Raw genomic sequence first — 16,131 nt, forward strand, 5'->3', positions numbered from 1 at the left:
ACAAGAGAGACTGAGTGTTAACAACACCCCAAAGAGAACCTGAGTGTTAACAACAACCCAAAAATATCCTCAGAGAGTGTTAGCAACACCCCAAAGAGAACCTGAGTGTTAACAACAACCTAAAAAGAACCTCAGAGAGTGTTAGCAACACCCCAAAGAGAACCTCAGATAGTGTTAACAACAACCTAAAGAGATCCTCAGGGAGTGTTAACACCACCCTAAAGATAACCTCAGAGAGTGTTAACACCACCCTAAAGAGAACCTCAGGGAGTGTTAACACCACCCTAAAGAGAACCTCAGAGAGTGTTAACACCACCCTAAAGAGAACTTCAGAGAGTGTTAACACCACTCTAAAGAGAACCTCAGAGAGTGTTAACACCACTCTAAAGAGAACCTCAGAGAGTGTTAACACCACTCTAAAGAGAACCTCAGAGAGTGTTAACACCCCAAAGGCCCATAAGAAGCTATTTTCCAACCCAAGTTATCGCTCATCAGCAGAAAACTCTCTTTGTATTCTCTCTCTATCTGGGTGAAAACCAGCTCTGGGAACACTCAAATCACTGCATTGAATGTCAACGGAGAAGATATTTATTTCCATGCGCTTGGAGAGATTGTGAGATAAACATTTTATTGCCGCAATTATGTTATTTTAAGAGCTGAACACAAAGACCCAGGTGCGTAGTAGCGCCGGCCAAGATGCATCACGTCAGTGAGGTAGTTGATCCTCACGCCCTAGCTAGCTAAGTGGAGTCGAGTAAACAAACACAAATAAGTGTTATTTTCCATCCTACTCCTTCTCTTTTACTTCTCTGTCTGTCTGTCTGTCTGTCTCTCTGTCTGTCTGTCTGTCTGTCTGTCTGTCTGTCTGTCTGTCTGTCTGTCTGTCTGTCTGTCTGTCTGTCTGTCTGTCTGTCTGTCTGTCTCTCGCTCATCTCCTAAGTGGAAAAGCATCACTTCTTAGTGAAAGGTCTTTACATGTTGATAACCTCAGTGTAACAAGTCAAAGCCAATCACTAGTTAACTCAGCGGTTAACTAAATGAAGGACTTCTTGCCATTGTCTCACTGATAACGTAGAGATAAGACGGCCACCATATTTACGGACCTCTCATCAGAAGTAGCTACTTCCTGTGGTTGGGCTGCCGTAACACATGTATTGCCCTCACTGTGGAACTCTCCCATAGACCACAACGTAACAGACTCTGTTTATCACACTACTTACTGTACAAGCTAACCTCTCTCTGTCTCTGTCTCGCTGTCTCTCTCTCTCTCTCTCTCTCTCTCTCTCTCTCTCTCTCTCTCTCTCTCTCTCTCCTGTGTCTCTCTCCTGTGTCTCCTCTGTCTTTCTCCTGTGTCTCTCTCCTGTGTCTCCTCTGTCTTTCTCCTCTGTCTCTCTCCTGTGTCTCTCTCCTCTGTGTCTCTCCTGTGTCTCTCTCCTGTGTTTCTCTCCTGTGTTTCTCTCCTGTGTCTCTCTCCTCTCCAATCCAAACAACAGGGACCAGCAGATTGTATCTTCAGACACACAGAGACAGCCTTTAAGGCCTGGTTTAGACCACAGTATTTCCAGGATAATGTTCACTGTCATTGTGTCCATGGGTCTCTTTGGGTAGTAGGCCTAATTTCTGACCAAAATATTCAAATGATCTGCTTGTCTATTACAGTCTTATCAGGTACTGTGATCATAATTGAATTGTTAAAGATTACAGTACTGTGATGGTCTAGCTCTCTGGCATTGTATGTCTGTATTTTCTCTCTGTCTCCCCCTCTCACTCTATACCTTCCTCTTTCTCATTCCCACTCTCTCTCCCCTCCTCTCTCTCTCTCTCTCTCGCTCTCTCGCTCTCTCTCTCTCTCTCTCTCGCTCTCTCAATTCAATTCAATTCAATTCAAGGGCTTTATAGGCATGGGAAACATGTTAACATTGCCAAAGCAAGTGAGGTAGATAATATACAAAAGTGAACTAAACAATAAAAGTTAACAGTAAACATTACACATACAGAAGTTTCAAAACAATAAAGACATTACAAATGTCATATTATATATATATACAGTGTTTTAACAATGTACAATCTCTCTCTCTCTCTCTCTGTGTGTGTGAGGTGGATGTGAACACACTACTGTACAAGCTAACCCAGTGCCTCTCTCTCTCCCTGTGTTTCATCCAGCCTCCAGACAACGGGCCTCCTCCTCTCCCCAGCTGCTCTCTCCCAGAGGGATACTATGAAGAGGCCGTCCCCCTCAGTCCTGGAAAAGCCCCAGAATACATCACTTCCAGTGAGTTTACAAAATATAGGCACACATACATGTGACTAAGACACACACACACACACACACACACACACACACACACACACACACACACACACACACACACACACACACACACACACAATGAAACCACACATCTTGACCCCCCCCCCAAGTGAGGACTGAACACACATTTACTCAGGATACATATAACCACTCAATATCTAACACATTCTACCTGGTCTCTCTCTCTCGTCTATCACTCAGACTATGATTCTGACCAGATGAGCAGTTCGTATGAGTCATATGATGAGGAGGAGGAGGATGGGAAGGGGAACAGAGGGAAGAAGATGCGACACCAGTGGCCTAGCGAGGAGGCCTCCATGGGTCTGGTCAAGGACGCACGCATCTGTGCCTTCCTGCTGCGCAAGAAACGCTTCGGCCAGTGGACCAAGCTGCTCTGTGTCATCAAGGACAACAAGCTGCTGGTACGGAGGCACGCACAGACACAGAGACACGCACTATCAGCATCACATACAAGAACACACACAAACACACTCTCTCACCCTCTGTATCGTCTACCCCCTGCAACGTCATAATTCCTCACAGACCATGCTGGTGTGTTGTGGATGATTGTGCTCACAGACCATGCTGGTGTGTTGTGGATGATTGTGCTCACAGACCATGCTGGTGTGTTGTGGATGATTGTGCTCACAGACCATGCTGGTGTGTTGTGGATGATTGTGCTCACAGACCATGCTGGTGTGTTGTGGATGATTGTGCTCACAGACCATGCTGGTGTGTTGTGGATGATTGTGCTCACAGACCATGCTGGTGTGTTGTGGATGATTGTGCTCACAGACCATGCTGGTGTGTTGTGGATGATTGTGCTCACAGACCATGCTGGTGTGTTGTGGATGATTGTGCTCACAGACCATGCTGGTGTGTTGTGGATGATTGTGCTCACAGACCATGCGGGTGTGTTGTGGATGATTGTGCTCACAGACCATGCTGGTGTGTTGTGGATGATTGTGCTCACAGACATGTGTTCGTAGAGTGTCAGTTGTCCTTTACCTGTCAAATACTGAAAATGAGCTAAGTAAAAAAAAGTATCATAGACATGCGCACACACGGAATAATCACATGCGCCCAGAGACGCTCATAGCCATGTGTATTTGAAAGACTTAATCCACCGGTTCTTTGACCTCTTCCTCTCTCCTCGCTCTTCCTCTCTCCGCCCCTCCTCCCTCTCGCTTCCTCTCTCATTCCTCTCTCCTCTCTTCCCTTTCTCCTCCCTCCTTCCTCCCTTCTTTCTCTCTCCTCCCTCTCTCCTCCATCTCCTCGCTTCCTCTCTCCTCCCTCTCTCCTCTCTTCTTCCTCTCTTCCCTTTCTCCTCTCTCCTTCCTCCCTCCTTCCTCTCTCCTCCATCATCCTCTCTCTTCCTCTTTTCCTTCTCCCTTCCTCTCTCCATCCTCTCACCTCCATCTCTCCCTCTCATCCTCTCTCCTTCCTCTTCCTCTCTCCTCCCTCACTCCTTCCCTCTTCTCCTCTCTCCTCCCTTCCTCTTCTTCTCTCCTCCCTCTCTCCTCTCTCTTCCTCTCTCCTCCCTACCTCTTCCTCTCTCTTCCTGTCTCTTCCTGTCTCTTCCTATCTCCTCTCTTCCTCCCTCTTCTCTTCCTCTAGTGCTACAAGTCATCTAAAGACCAGACACCCCAGATGGAGCTGCTGTTATCAGGCTGTAGCATCACACATGTCCCCAAGGACGGCAAGAAGAAGAAACACGAGCTGAAGATAGTCCACCAGGGAGCAGATGCCCTGGTCCTGGCCGTGCAGAGCAAAGAGCAGGCTGAGGAGTGGCTCAAGGTAACACAATAACCTGACACACAGATTATAATGTTAGAGCAGTACACTGTGGTAGTCCGAGTGGATCAGGGTAACACAATAACCTGACACACAGATTGATGTTACAGCAGTACACTGTGGTAGTCCTAGTGGATCAGGGTAACACAATAACCTGACACACAGATTGATGTTACAGCAGTACACTGTGGTAGTCCGAGTGGATCAGGGTAACACAATAACCTGACACACAGATTATAATGTTAGAGCAGTACACTGTGGTAGTCCTAGTGGATCAGGTTAACACAATAACCTGACACACAGATTGATGTTACAGCAGTACACTGTGGTAGTCCTAGTGGATCAGGTTAACACAATAACCTGACACACAGATTGATGTTACAGCAGTACACTGTGGTAGTCCTAGTGGATCAGGTTAACACAATAACATGACACACAGATTGATGTTAGAGCAGTACACTGTGGTAGTCCTAGTGGATCAGGGTAACACAATAACCTGACACACAGATTATAATGTTAGAGCAGTACACTGTGGTAGTCCGAGTGGATCAGGTTAACACAATAACCTGACACACAGATTATAATGTTAGAGCAGTACACTGTGGTAGTCCGAGTGGATCAGGGTAACACAATAACCTGACACACAGATTATAATGTTAGAGCAGTACACTGTGGTAGTCCTAGTGGATCAGGGTAACACAATAACCTGACACACAGATTATAATGTTACAGCAGTACACTGTGGTAGTCCTAGTGGATCAGGGTAACACAATAACCTGACACACAGATTATAATGTTACAGCAGTACACTGTGGTAGTCCGAGTGGATCAGGGTAACACAATAACCTGACACACAGATTGATGTTAGAGCAGTACACTGTGGTAGTCCGAGTGGATCAGGGTAACACAATAACCCGACACACAGATTATAATGTTACAGCAGTACACTGTGGTAGTCCTTGTGGATCAGGTTAACACAATAACCTGACACACAGATTATAATGTTAGAGCAGTACACTGTGGTAGTCCGAGTGGATCAGGGTAACACAATAACCTGACACACAGATTGATGTTACAGCAGTACACTGTGGTAGTCCTAGTGGATCAGGTTAACACAATAACCTGACACACAGATTATAATGTTACAGCAGTACACTGTGGTAGTCCTAGTGGATCAGGGTAACACAATAACCCGAGACACCAATTACGATGGTTTTCTATCAGACAATGGTCCCTATGTTACTGTGACACTGTTGTAGACGGAGTGACGCACTAATAGGTGCCTTTCAGGATCCCTCATTGTTGACAAGACAATGACAAGTTGGCTAAATAAGCAGGAACAGATTGGTACTGGGAAGAGGGATCATCCAGGGTACTCTTGGGGGATGAAAACAGGATGGAGTAAATTTACTGTAAATGCTGAAGGAAGATGCTGTATATTTTTGAGAGAATAAAACCGATTCATCTCGTGGTACGCTTGTCCAAAGGTACAGTAGGCAGCTGGTTGTTTTTCTTGGGGAGCGACTCATTTGGTCCTGTATGAAAATAAATTCTCTATTTCTGCCATAGCGGGCGGAGTCTTCTTTGTGATATTGCAAACATGGGGTGGCAGGGTAGCCTAGTGGTTAGAGTGTTGGACTAGTAACCGGAAGGTTGCAAGTTCAAACACCCGAGCTGACAAAGTACAAATCTGTCGTTCAGCCCCTGAACAGGCAGTTAACCAGGGTACTGTTCCTAGGCCGTCATTGAAAATAAGAATTTGTTCTTAACTGACTTGCCTAGTTAAATGAAGGTAAAATTAAAAAATATATTGCGTTAGGGGCCAGAGGGTTATTTTGAACAGGTGTTTCTGATGTCAGGATATTTGGTTAGTATCTGTGAAACCGTCCCTCTCAGATCTCCCTCTCACGTCTGTTTCTCTCCTGGAGACCTCAAAGTAAAGCATCCTGCTGACTCCTTTTTCCTTTTCCACTCTGCCCCATATGTCATTCCCATACCATCGCCTTTGAGCTATTCTACTTCAATCGCAGTATGGAAGAGGCCATGGAGGGGTGGGGGGGGGGGGGGTTAAATTCATAGAAATACACACAGACAGACACACACGCACAACCATTGTTTATCCTTATGCAGCTATTTTAAGAGCCCTTCTCCTTCCTCATTTCCCTTTTCACCGTTTCCTGCCAGCGAACTTCCCCAGCCTCTAGTTTACCGAACGGGACCCTTTGTAACTGAGCTTGGACCCGGTCTTTTTCATACAGCACCTCAATCTGTGCAAAACCCGGTCAGAGAGGCCCCGTTAAAAACCAAGCGGTCTGCTATTTCGTCCTGTGCAGACTGCTGATGGAAACAATAGCCAGTCATATTTGCTTTCCCAACCCTATTACGTGTAAATGGTGGGTCCCTATAGGAGCTTTTTTTTGCAGAAATAAGGGAATTAAAAGGAAACAGTCAATTTTTTTTGTTTTGATTTGATTACTCCTTCCACATGGTAATTAGCTTTGTTTATTGCTTAACAGCACACTAGGGTAGCGCCGAGGTACCTGCTAGCAGCCGCATTGGACTGCACACATATACAAACCGAACCAGCGAAGGAAGAAAAGAGAAACCCACAACATCCGTAATTATCGCTCGAGACGGGACACTGACGCATATTTGGTCAGGTGTCTGAAAACATGCACGATAAAAACACGTTGAACCAATAAATGTGAACACGGAATAAACCAATACCCTTCAACCTCACCCCAAACAAACTCTCTGCTTCAGGTGATTAACATCTAACCCAATGATGCTTGCAATCAGCACGCCCAATTATGTGGCCCGGCTGGCCACGGTTCAACGTACCCCGAAACGGGGGCCTGGACTAGAGGAATTGGATTGAAGGCACATGTGTTCCCCTTGTGTTATTAACTGTACGGTGAGGGAGGAGATATTATTTTGGCCAGCTCAGCATACAATTACGCCTGGGGGTGTTTGCGCGCCTCACAGAGCCAAACAGATTAGTGTGGAGTATGTGTTTGGATATTAGGGCTGGACGTGGCCTAGGAGAGCTGGGGAAAAGCTCACTCGGTTTCTCTATTGCTTTCTTTGTCTTTATTTATCTCTCTTCCTTTATCGCGCACTCTTTAACTCTCTGTCTCTCTTGCATCTCTCTCGTGCTCTCGCCCTCTACCTCTCTTTCTCTCTCTTTATCTCTCTTTCTCTCCTACTCTGTTCCTCCATCCAGAGACTGAGAGCTTCGATAAATAATCACTCTTGAATTTCACATTAAATAATGAATAATGGAAATAAAAGGTCTTGGTTATCCCACCCTAGTCGGAGGATAAGAATCCAATAACATGTCCAACACGATGTCCCTGTAATGATTCATGTAAGACTGCATTAGTAAATAGAGACAAGACGAGAACGGAGCCTTGAGGCACTCCAAAACTAATGTGAAATCCAGACATATAAACGTCCTGTTTATAGAATCAACATGTCCATATTGTGTTGCTCGTGATCTGTTTATAGAATCAACATCTTTATGAGGTATTGTGATGTCTTTATAGGGTATTGTGATGTCTTTATGGGGTATTGTGATGTCTCTATGAGGTATTGTGATGTCTTTATGAGGTATTGTGATGTCTTTATGTGGCATTGTGATGTCTTTATGGGGTATTTTGATGTCTTTATGTGGCATTGTGATGTCTTTATGGGGTATTGTGATGTCTTTATGGGGTATTGTGATGTCTTTATGTGGCATTGTGATGTCTTTATGGGGTATTGTGATGTCTTTATGGGGTATTGTGATGTCTTTATGGGGTATTGTGATGTCTTTATGGGGTATTGTGATGTCTTTATGGGGTATTTTGATGTCTTTATGTGGCATTGTGATGTCTTTATGGGGTATTGTGATGTCTTTATGGGGTATTGTGATGTCTTTATGGGGTATTGTGATGTCTTTATGGGGTATTGTGATGTCTTTATGGGGCATTGTGATGTCTTTATGTGGCATTGTGATGTCTTTATGGGGTATTGTGATGTCTTTATGTGGCATTGTGATGTCTTTATGTGGCATTGTGATGTCTTTATGTGGCATTGTGATGTCTTTATGTGGCATTGTGATGTCTTTATGAGGTATTGTGATGTCTTTATGGGGTATTGTGATGTCTTTATGAGGTATTGTGATGTCTTTATGTGGCATTGTGATGTCTTTATGGGGCATTGTGATGTCTTTATGTGGCATTGTGATGTCTTTATGTGGCATTGTGATGTCTTTATGAGGTATTGTGATGTCTTTATGTGGCATTGTGATGTCTTTATGGGGCATTGTGATGTCTTTATGTGGCATTGTGATGTCTTTATGGGGCATTGTGATGTCTTTATGTGGCATTGTGATGTCTTTATGTGGCATTGTGATGTCTTTATGTGGCATTGTGATGTCTTTATGTGGCATTGTGATGTCTTTATGTGGCATTGTGATGTCTTTATGAGGTATTGTGATGTCTTTATGTGGCATTGTGATGTCTTTATGTGGCATTGTGATGTCTTTATGTGGCATTGTGATGTCTTTATGTGGCATTGTGATGTCTTTATGTGGCATTGTGATGTCTTTATGTGGCATTGTGATGTCTTTATGTGGCATTGTGATGTCTTTATGTGGCATTGTGATGTCTTTATGAGGTAATGTGTTTAGATTGCTGAAGATTTTTATTATTTATTTAATCATTTTAGAATATGTGAAAAATGTGAAAGGGTCTGAATACTTTTACAAAGGCACTGTAGATTCAATGGTTGTAAAGATGGGGAGAGGTCTGTCCATAGTAAAGAGAAGCTCTGCTTTTTTGACACCACAAATCAAAAAGCAAGTCCTGCAGGCTCTAGTTTTGTCTTGTCTTGATTATTGTCCAGACATGTGGTCAAGTACTGCAAAGAAAGACATAGTTAAGCTGCAGCCCAGAACAGAGCCGCACGTCTTGCTCTTCATTGTAATCAGAGGGCTTATATTAATATAATTCATGCCAGTATCTCTTGGCTAAGAGTTTAGGAGAGACTGACTGTATCACTTCTTCATTTTATAAGGAACATTGTGTTGAAAAATCCAAATTGTTGGTATCGTCAACTTACACACACCTCTGACATACACACCTACTCCACCAGACATGCCACCAGGGGTCTTTTCACAGTCTCTAAATCCAGAACAAATTAAAGAAAGTGTACAGTATTATATAGAGCCATTATTGCATGGAACCTTTCATCTCATATTACTGAAATGAACAGCAAACCTGGTTTCATAAACAGATAAACACCTCACAGCACAACGCCTCTCCCCTATTGGACATTGATATGTAGGCTATGTGCATTGCTATGCAGGCTATGTGCATTGCTATGTAGGCTATGTGCATTGCTATGCAGGCTATGTGCATTGCTATGTAGGCTATGTGCATTGCTATGTAGGCTATGTGCATTGCTATGTAGGCTATGTGCATTGCTATGTAGGCTATGTGAATTGCTATGTAGGCTATGTGCATTGCTATGTAGGCTATGTGCATTGCTATGTAGGCTATGTGCATTGCTATGTAGGCTATGTGCATTGCTATGTAGGCTATGTGAATTGCTATGTAGGCTATGTGCATTGCTATGTAGGCTATGTGCATTGCTATGTAGGCTATGTGCATTGCTATGTAGGCTATGTGCATTGCTATGTAGGCTATGTGCATTGCTATGTAGGCTATGTGCATTGCTATGTAGGCTATGTGAATTGCTATGTAGGCTACATTTTTAAATGTATGCAGTTCTGTCCTTGAGCTGTTCTTGTCTATTAATGTTCTGTATTATGTCATGTTTCATGTTCTGTGTTGGACCCCAGGAAGAAATCACTGTTAAGACTCAGTCTCTCTATAATCACGGTTAAGACTCAGTATCTCTATAATCACGGTTAAGACTCAGTCTCTCTATAATCACTGTTAAGACTCAGTCTCTCTATAATCACGGTTAAGACTCAGTCTCTCTATAATCACGGTTAAGACTCAGTCCCTCTATAATCACTGTTAAGACTCAGTCTCTATAATCACTGTTAAGACTCAGTCTCTCTATAATCACTGTTAACACTCAGTCTCTCTATAATCACTGTTAAGACTCAGTCTCTCTATAATCACTGTTAAGACTCAGTCTCTCTATAATCACTGTTAAGACTCAGTCTCTCTATAATCACTGTTAAGACTCAGTCTCTCTATAATCACTGTTAAGACTCAGTCTCTCTATAATCACTGTTAAGACTCAGTCTCTATAATCACTGTTAACACTCAGTCTCTCTAATCACGGTTAAGACTCAGAATGTCTATAATCACGGTTAAGACTCGGTCTCTCTATAATCACTGCTAAGACTCAGTAACTAATCACTGTTAAGACTCAGTCTTTCTGTAATCACTGTTAAGACTCAGTCTCTCTAATCACTGTTAAGACTCAGAATGTCTATAATCACGGTTAAGACTCAGAATCTCTGTAATCTCTGTTAAGACTCAGTATCTCTAATCACTGTTAAGACTCAGTCTCTCTAATCACTGTTAAGACTCAGTCTTTCTGTAATCACTGTTAAGACTCAGTCTCTCTAATCACTGTTAAGACTCAGAATGTCTATAATCACGGTTAAGACTCAGAATCTCTGTAATCTCTGTTAAGACTCAGTATCTCTATAATCACTGTTAAGACTCAGTCTCTCTAATCACTGTTAAGACTCAGAATGTCTATAATCACGGTTAAGACTCAGAATCTCTGTAATCTCTGTTAAGACTCAGTATCTCTATAATCACTGTTAAGATTCTGTATGTCTATAATCACTGTTAAGACTCAGAATGTCTATAATCACGGTTAAGACTCAGTATCTCTGTAATCTCTGTTAAGACTCAGTATCTCTATAATCACTGTTAAGACTCAGTCTCTATGAAATCTCTGTTAAGGTATGAACTAAACGTTTAAAATCTCACACACTTTAAAAAATATATATACAGATGGGTATTGGCTGTTTTTGGTGGTCTGTGTGTGTGTGAGCCTGTTTGTGCGTGTGTATTTGAGGGTTGGTTATGTGTGTGAGCCTGTTTGTGCGTGTGTATTTGAGGGTTGGTTATGTGTGTGTGTGTGTGTGTCCTGACTGCCTGTCTCCACGGTAGTCCTCAAGTCACCCCTGGCTGGTTAGCCTAGCTTAGCATCATCAATCATTCATTCACTGTGTCAATGGTACCCGACTCAATACAGTGGGAGTTCTGGTGTTGACGGTTTGCCAGATTGGAGGTCCTGCCAAGTCATGTGAATGCAAACTGGCAGCCCGTCCACGTCCCCATGCAGAGTGTGGACATCCCTAGATATGTCAGTCACTTTGAATGGGTGTTACACGACAGCAGGGCTGTGTCCCCCCAAGTGGCCCCCTATTCCCTATACTGTACATTGCACTACTTTTGACCAGAGCCATATGGGTCAAGTAGTGTACACTAATCTGTATACCTGTTGCCTTGTTCCTGTCAGTCTTGCTGTCAGTCTTGCTGTATTCTGTTCTGGGATCTAATACCTTTAACACAGGGGAGGGGGATGTAGTGTCGGCAACACATTCTGGACTTTAAAGATGTTGACATGGCTTCTTCAAGACGTCAGTCTTGCTGGATGTAACTGATGCATCGTAGCCAGTTGAACATGAACAGTCCTGTCCTAGAATCCTCCTTTGTGTTTGCTCTTCCTCCAGGTGATGAGGGAGGTGTGCAGTAATGGCTGTGACTCAGATGTAGCAGGGTCTCCTGTGCACAAGCCCGACCTGGAGAAGGTAAGGAACAGAACGCCAGCTCAGGCACATGAACACACACTGGCAAGTCACACACTCATAAACACTCAAAACGCACACATGTATACAAACACATCAACATGAAGGTAAGCACACACACACACACACACGCACGCACACACTGCTACTGTAATTTCTCACCAAGGACAACTGGAGGAGGAGATTTCTATATGTTGCCATAGGGGCCCCTGTACCCTCCCCTCCCCTCTCTCTCTGTGCCCTAATAGCAGGCAGGATACCAGGGAAGCACATTAGGATACCAGGGCAGCACATTAGGATACCAGGGCAGCACATTAGGATACCAGGGCAGCACAATGGCATACCAGGGCAGCACGATAGGATACCAGGGCAGCACAATGGGATACCAGGGCAGCACATTAGGATACCAGGGCAGCACATTAGGATACCAGGGCAGCACGATAGGATACCAGGGCAGCACATTAGGATACCAGGGCAGCACATTAGGATACCAGGGCAACACATTAGGATACCAGGGCAGCACATTAGGATACCAGGGAAGCACATTAGGATACCAGGGCAGCACATTAGGATACCAGGGCAGCACAATGGCATACCAGGGCAGCACGATAGGATACCAGGGCAGCACATTAGGATACCAGGGCAGCACATTAGGATACCAGGGCAGCACATTGGGATACCAGGGCAGCACAATGGGATACCAGGGCAGCACATTAGGATACCAGGGCAGCACATTAGGATACCAGGGCAACACATTAGGATACCAGGGCAGCACATTAGGATACCAGGGCAACACATTAGGATACCAGGGCAACACAATAGGATACCAGGGCAACACATTAGGATACCAGGGCAACACAATAGGATACCAGGGCAACACATTAGGATACCAGGGCAACACATTAGGATACCAGGGCAGCACATTAGGATACCAGGGCAGCACATTAGGATACCAGGGCAACACATTAGGATACCAGGGCAACACATTAGGATACCAGGGCAGCACATTAGGATACCAGGGCAGCACAATAGGATACCAGGGCAGCACAATGGGATACCAGGGCAACACATTAGGATACCAGGGCAACACATTAGGATACCAGGGCAGCACATTAGGATACCAGGGCAACACATTAGGATACCAGGGCAACACATTAGGATACCAGGGCAGCACATTAGGATACCAGGGCAGCACATTAGGATACCAGGGCAGCGCATTAGGATACCAGGGCAACACATTAGGATACCAGGGCAACACAATAGGATACCAGGGCAGCACATTAGGATACCAGGGCAACACAATAGGATACCAGGGCAGCACATTAGGATACCAGGGCAGCACATTAGGATACCAGGACAGCACATTAGGATACCAGGGCAGCACATTGGGATACCAGGGCAGCACAATGGGATACCAGGGCAGCACAATAGGATACCAGGGCAGCACATTAGGATACCAGGGCAGCACATTAGGATACCAGGGCAGCACAATGGGATACCAGGGCAGCACGATAGGATACCAGGGCAGCACATTAGGATACCAGGGCAGCACATTAGGATACCAGGGCAGCACATTAGGATACCAGGGCAGCACATTAGGATACCAGGGCAGCACAATAGGATACCAGGGCAGCACATTAGGATACCAGGGCAGCACATTAGGATACCAGGGCAGCACATTAGGATACCAGGGCAGCACAATGCAGTAAAAGCTGTAATTGTTGTGCCAGATAGCAGTTAATTGCAGCTGTGGCACAGTGTGTACAGGGAGGTCAGGGGAGAGGTTGTGTTATTGGATTTCATAAGTTACTGGATATGTTGGAGGCTTACTGTACTGTGTGTGTGTGTGTGTGTGTGTGTGTACAGTGGTGGAAAATGAGGCAGCACAGGAGGGTTTTTATGACAAACCGCTCCCTAGCTGGCAGCGTACTTAGAAGCCTAGTCTAATTATTCATACATAACATGTTGCAGATGCTCTCCAAGATTCTCTGTGTGTACAGTGTGTGTGTTTATGTATGGTTGTGTGTGTTTGTCTGTCCTGCTGACAGTTCTAATGCTCTCAAATCTTAACTGTGTACAAACTTTTCCATTCCAGAAGGTGTTGTGTGATAGGCCGAGCTCAGACGGAGAGCCGCCCAATGAGAACGGACACACCGTCACCGACTGTAAGGACCAAGGTGAAACCAGGGAGGGGTCTGGAACACTGATCACGCTCTCTGTCTCTCTCTCTCTCCATCTCTCTCTGTCTCCATCTCTCTCTCTCTCTCTCTCTCTCTCTCTGTCTCTCTCTGTCTCTCTCTCACTCCATTGCTCTGTCTGTCTCCGTCTCTCTCTCTCTCTGTCTCTCTCTCACTCCATCTCTCTCCCTCCATCTCTCTCTCTCTGTCTCTCTGTCTCTCTCTCTCTCTCTGTGTGTCTGTGTGTGTGTGTGTGTGTGTGTGTGTGTGTGTGTGTGTGTGTATAAAGTGCGTTGTTACCCAACAGCAGTAAATTCCTGTCCTGTAGGGGATTGCTAACTCAGCTCTGATTGATAGACATGTGTGTCTAATAGTTTGTCTATAACAGCTGGGGGAAACCATGATTGATAGACATGTGTGTCTAATAGTTTGTCTATAACAGCTGGGGGAAACCATGATTGATAGACATGTGTGTCTAATAGTTTGTCTATAACAGCTGGGGGAAACCATGATTGATAGACATGTGTGTCTAATAGTTTGTCTATAACAGCTGGGGGAAACCATGATTGATAGACATGTGTGTCTAATAGCTTGTCTATAACAGCTGGGGGAAACCATGATTGATAGACATGTGTGTCTAATAGTTTGTCTATAACAGCTGGGGGAAACCATGATTGATAGACATGTGTGTCTAATAGTTTGTCTATAACAGCTGGGGGAAACCATGATTGATAGACATGTGTGTCTAATAGTTTGTCTATAACAGCTGGGGAAACCATGATTGATAGACATGTGTGTCTAATAGTTTGTCTATAACAGCTGGGGGAAACCATGATTGATAGACATGTGTGTCTAATAGTTTGTCTATAACAGCTGGGGAAACCATGATTGATAGACATGTGTGTCTAATAGTTTGTCTATAACAGCTGGGGACATGTGTGTCTAAACTATGATTGATAGACATGTGTGTCTAATAGTTTGTCTATAACAGCTGGGGGAAACCATGATTGATAGACATGTGTGTCTAATAGTTTGTCTATAACAGCTGGGGGAAACCATGATTGATAGACATGTGTGTCTAATAGTTTGTCTATAACAGCTGGGGGAAACCATGATTGTTGTTGAAATATGGGCACAACCTTTTTTCTCCAAATGAGCTCAATTGGGGGATCTCTGACTGATGTGTTTTGACAGTTTGCTGTAATTTGATCCGTTTAAGTTTATTTATTGCATTCCTTCTAATTAGTTCACGGTATCCCCCTCCGGAGGATTGGAGGGGTAATGCAGTTTGACAACCACTTTTGTTCCCCTACTGTCGATCTCCAACTATTTTATGCCCAATTCCAAAGGGACCCCTAGCCTCTACCCCATACCCCCTTCATGTGGAACTAAGGTTAGTATGATACAGCTCCACTTTGCCCTCTGATAGACCAGGTTGAATATCTGCCATATTGTTTACACTGCTCCAATCCTCTCAGTCCATATTGTTTACACTGCTCCAATCCTCTCCTCTCAGTCCATATTGTTTACACTGCTCCAATCCTCTCAGTCCATATTGTTTACACTGCTCCAATCCTCTCAGTCCATATTGTTTACTCTGCTCCAATCCTCTCAGTCCATATTGTTTACACTGCTCCAATCCTCTCCTCTCAGTCCATATTGTTTACACTGCTCCAATCCTCTCAGTCCATATAGTTTACACTGCTCCAATCCTCTCAGTCCATATTGTTTACACTGCTCCAATCCTCTCAGTCCATATTGTTTACACTGCTCCAATCCTCTCAGTCCATATTGTTTACTCTGCTCCAATCCTCTCAGTCCATATAGTTTACACTGCTCCAATCCTCTCAGTCCATATAGTTTACACTGCTCCAATCCTCTCAGTCCATGTAGTTTACACTGCTCCAATCCTCTCAGTCCATATAGTTTACACTGCTCCAATCCTCTCCTCTCAGTCCATATAGTTTACACTGCTCCAATCCTCTCAGTCCATATTGTTTACACTGCTCCAACCCTCTCAGTCCATAGTTTACACTGCTCCAATCCTCTCAGTCCATATTGTT

The 16,131-nt window shown here is 44.3% G+C and overlaps 1 protein-coding gene across 3 annotated transcripts in view; it reads left to right on the forward strand.

Moving 5' to 3' along the window:
• LOC115133867 (actin filament-associated protein 1-like) overlaps positions 1–16,131 on the forward strand; it is a 145,496-nt gene that overhangs the window by 106,628 nt on the left and 22,737 nt on the right. For 2 of the 3 annotated variants that reach the window (XM_065021947.1, XM_065021945.1), the window contains exons 4-8: positions 2,164–2,272; positions 2,513–2,733; positions 3,929–4,108; positions 11,817–11,894; positions 13,987–14,068. In XM_065021947.1, coding sequence (XP_064878019.1) covers positions 2,164–2,272; positions 2,513–2,733; positions 3,929–4,108; positions 11,817–11,894; positions 13,987–14,068 — 670 coding nt within the window. The remainder of the gene's footprint in view (positions 1–2,163; positions 2,273–2,512; positions 2,734–3,928; positions 4,109–11,816; positions 11,895–13,986; positions 14,069–16,131) is intronic. The other variant, XM_065021946.1, reaches the window with a different exon arrangement.

Source organism: Oncorhynchus nerka, linkage group LG8, assembly GCF_034236695.1.
Source record: "Oncorhynchus nerka isolate Pitt River linkage group LG8, Oner_Uvic_2.0, whole genome shotgun sequence".
Classification (NCBI taxonomy): domain Eukaryota; kingdom Metazoa; phylum Chordata; class Actinopteri; order Salmoniformes; family Salmonidae; genus Oncorhynchus; species Oncorhynchus nerka.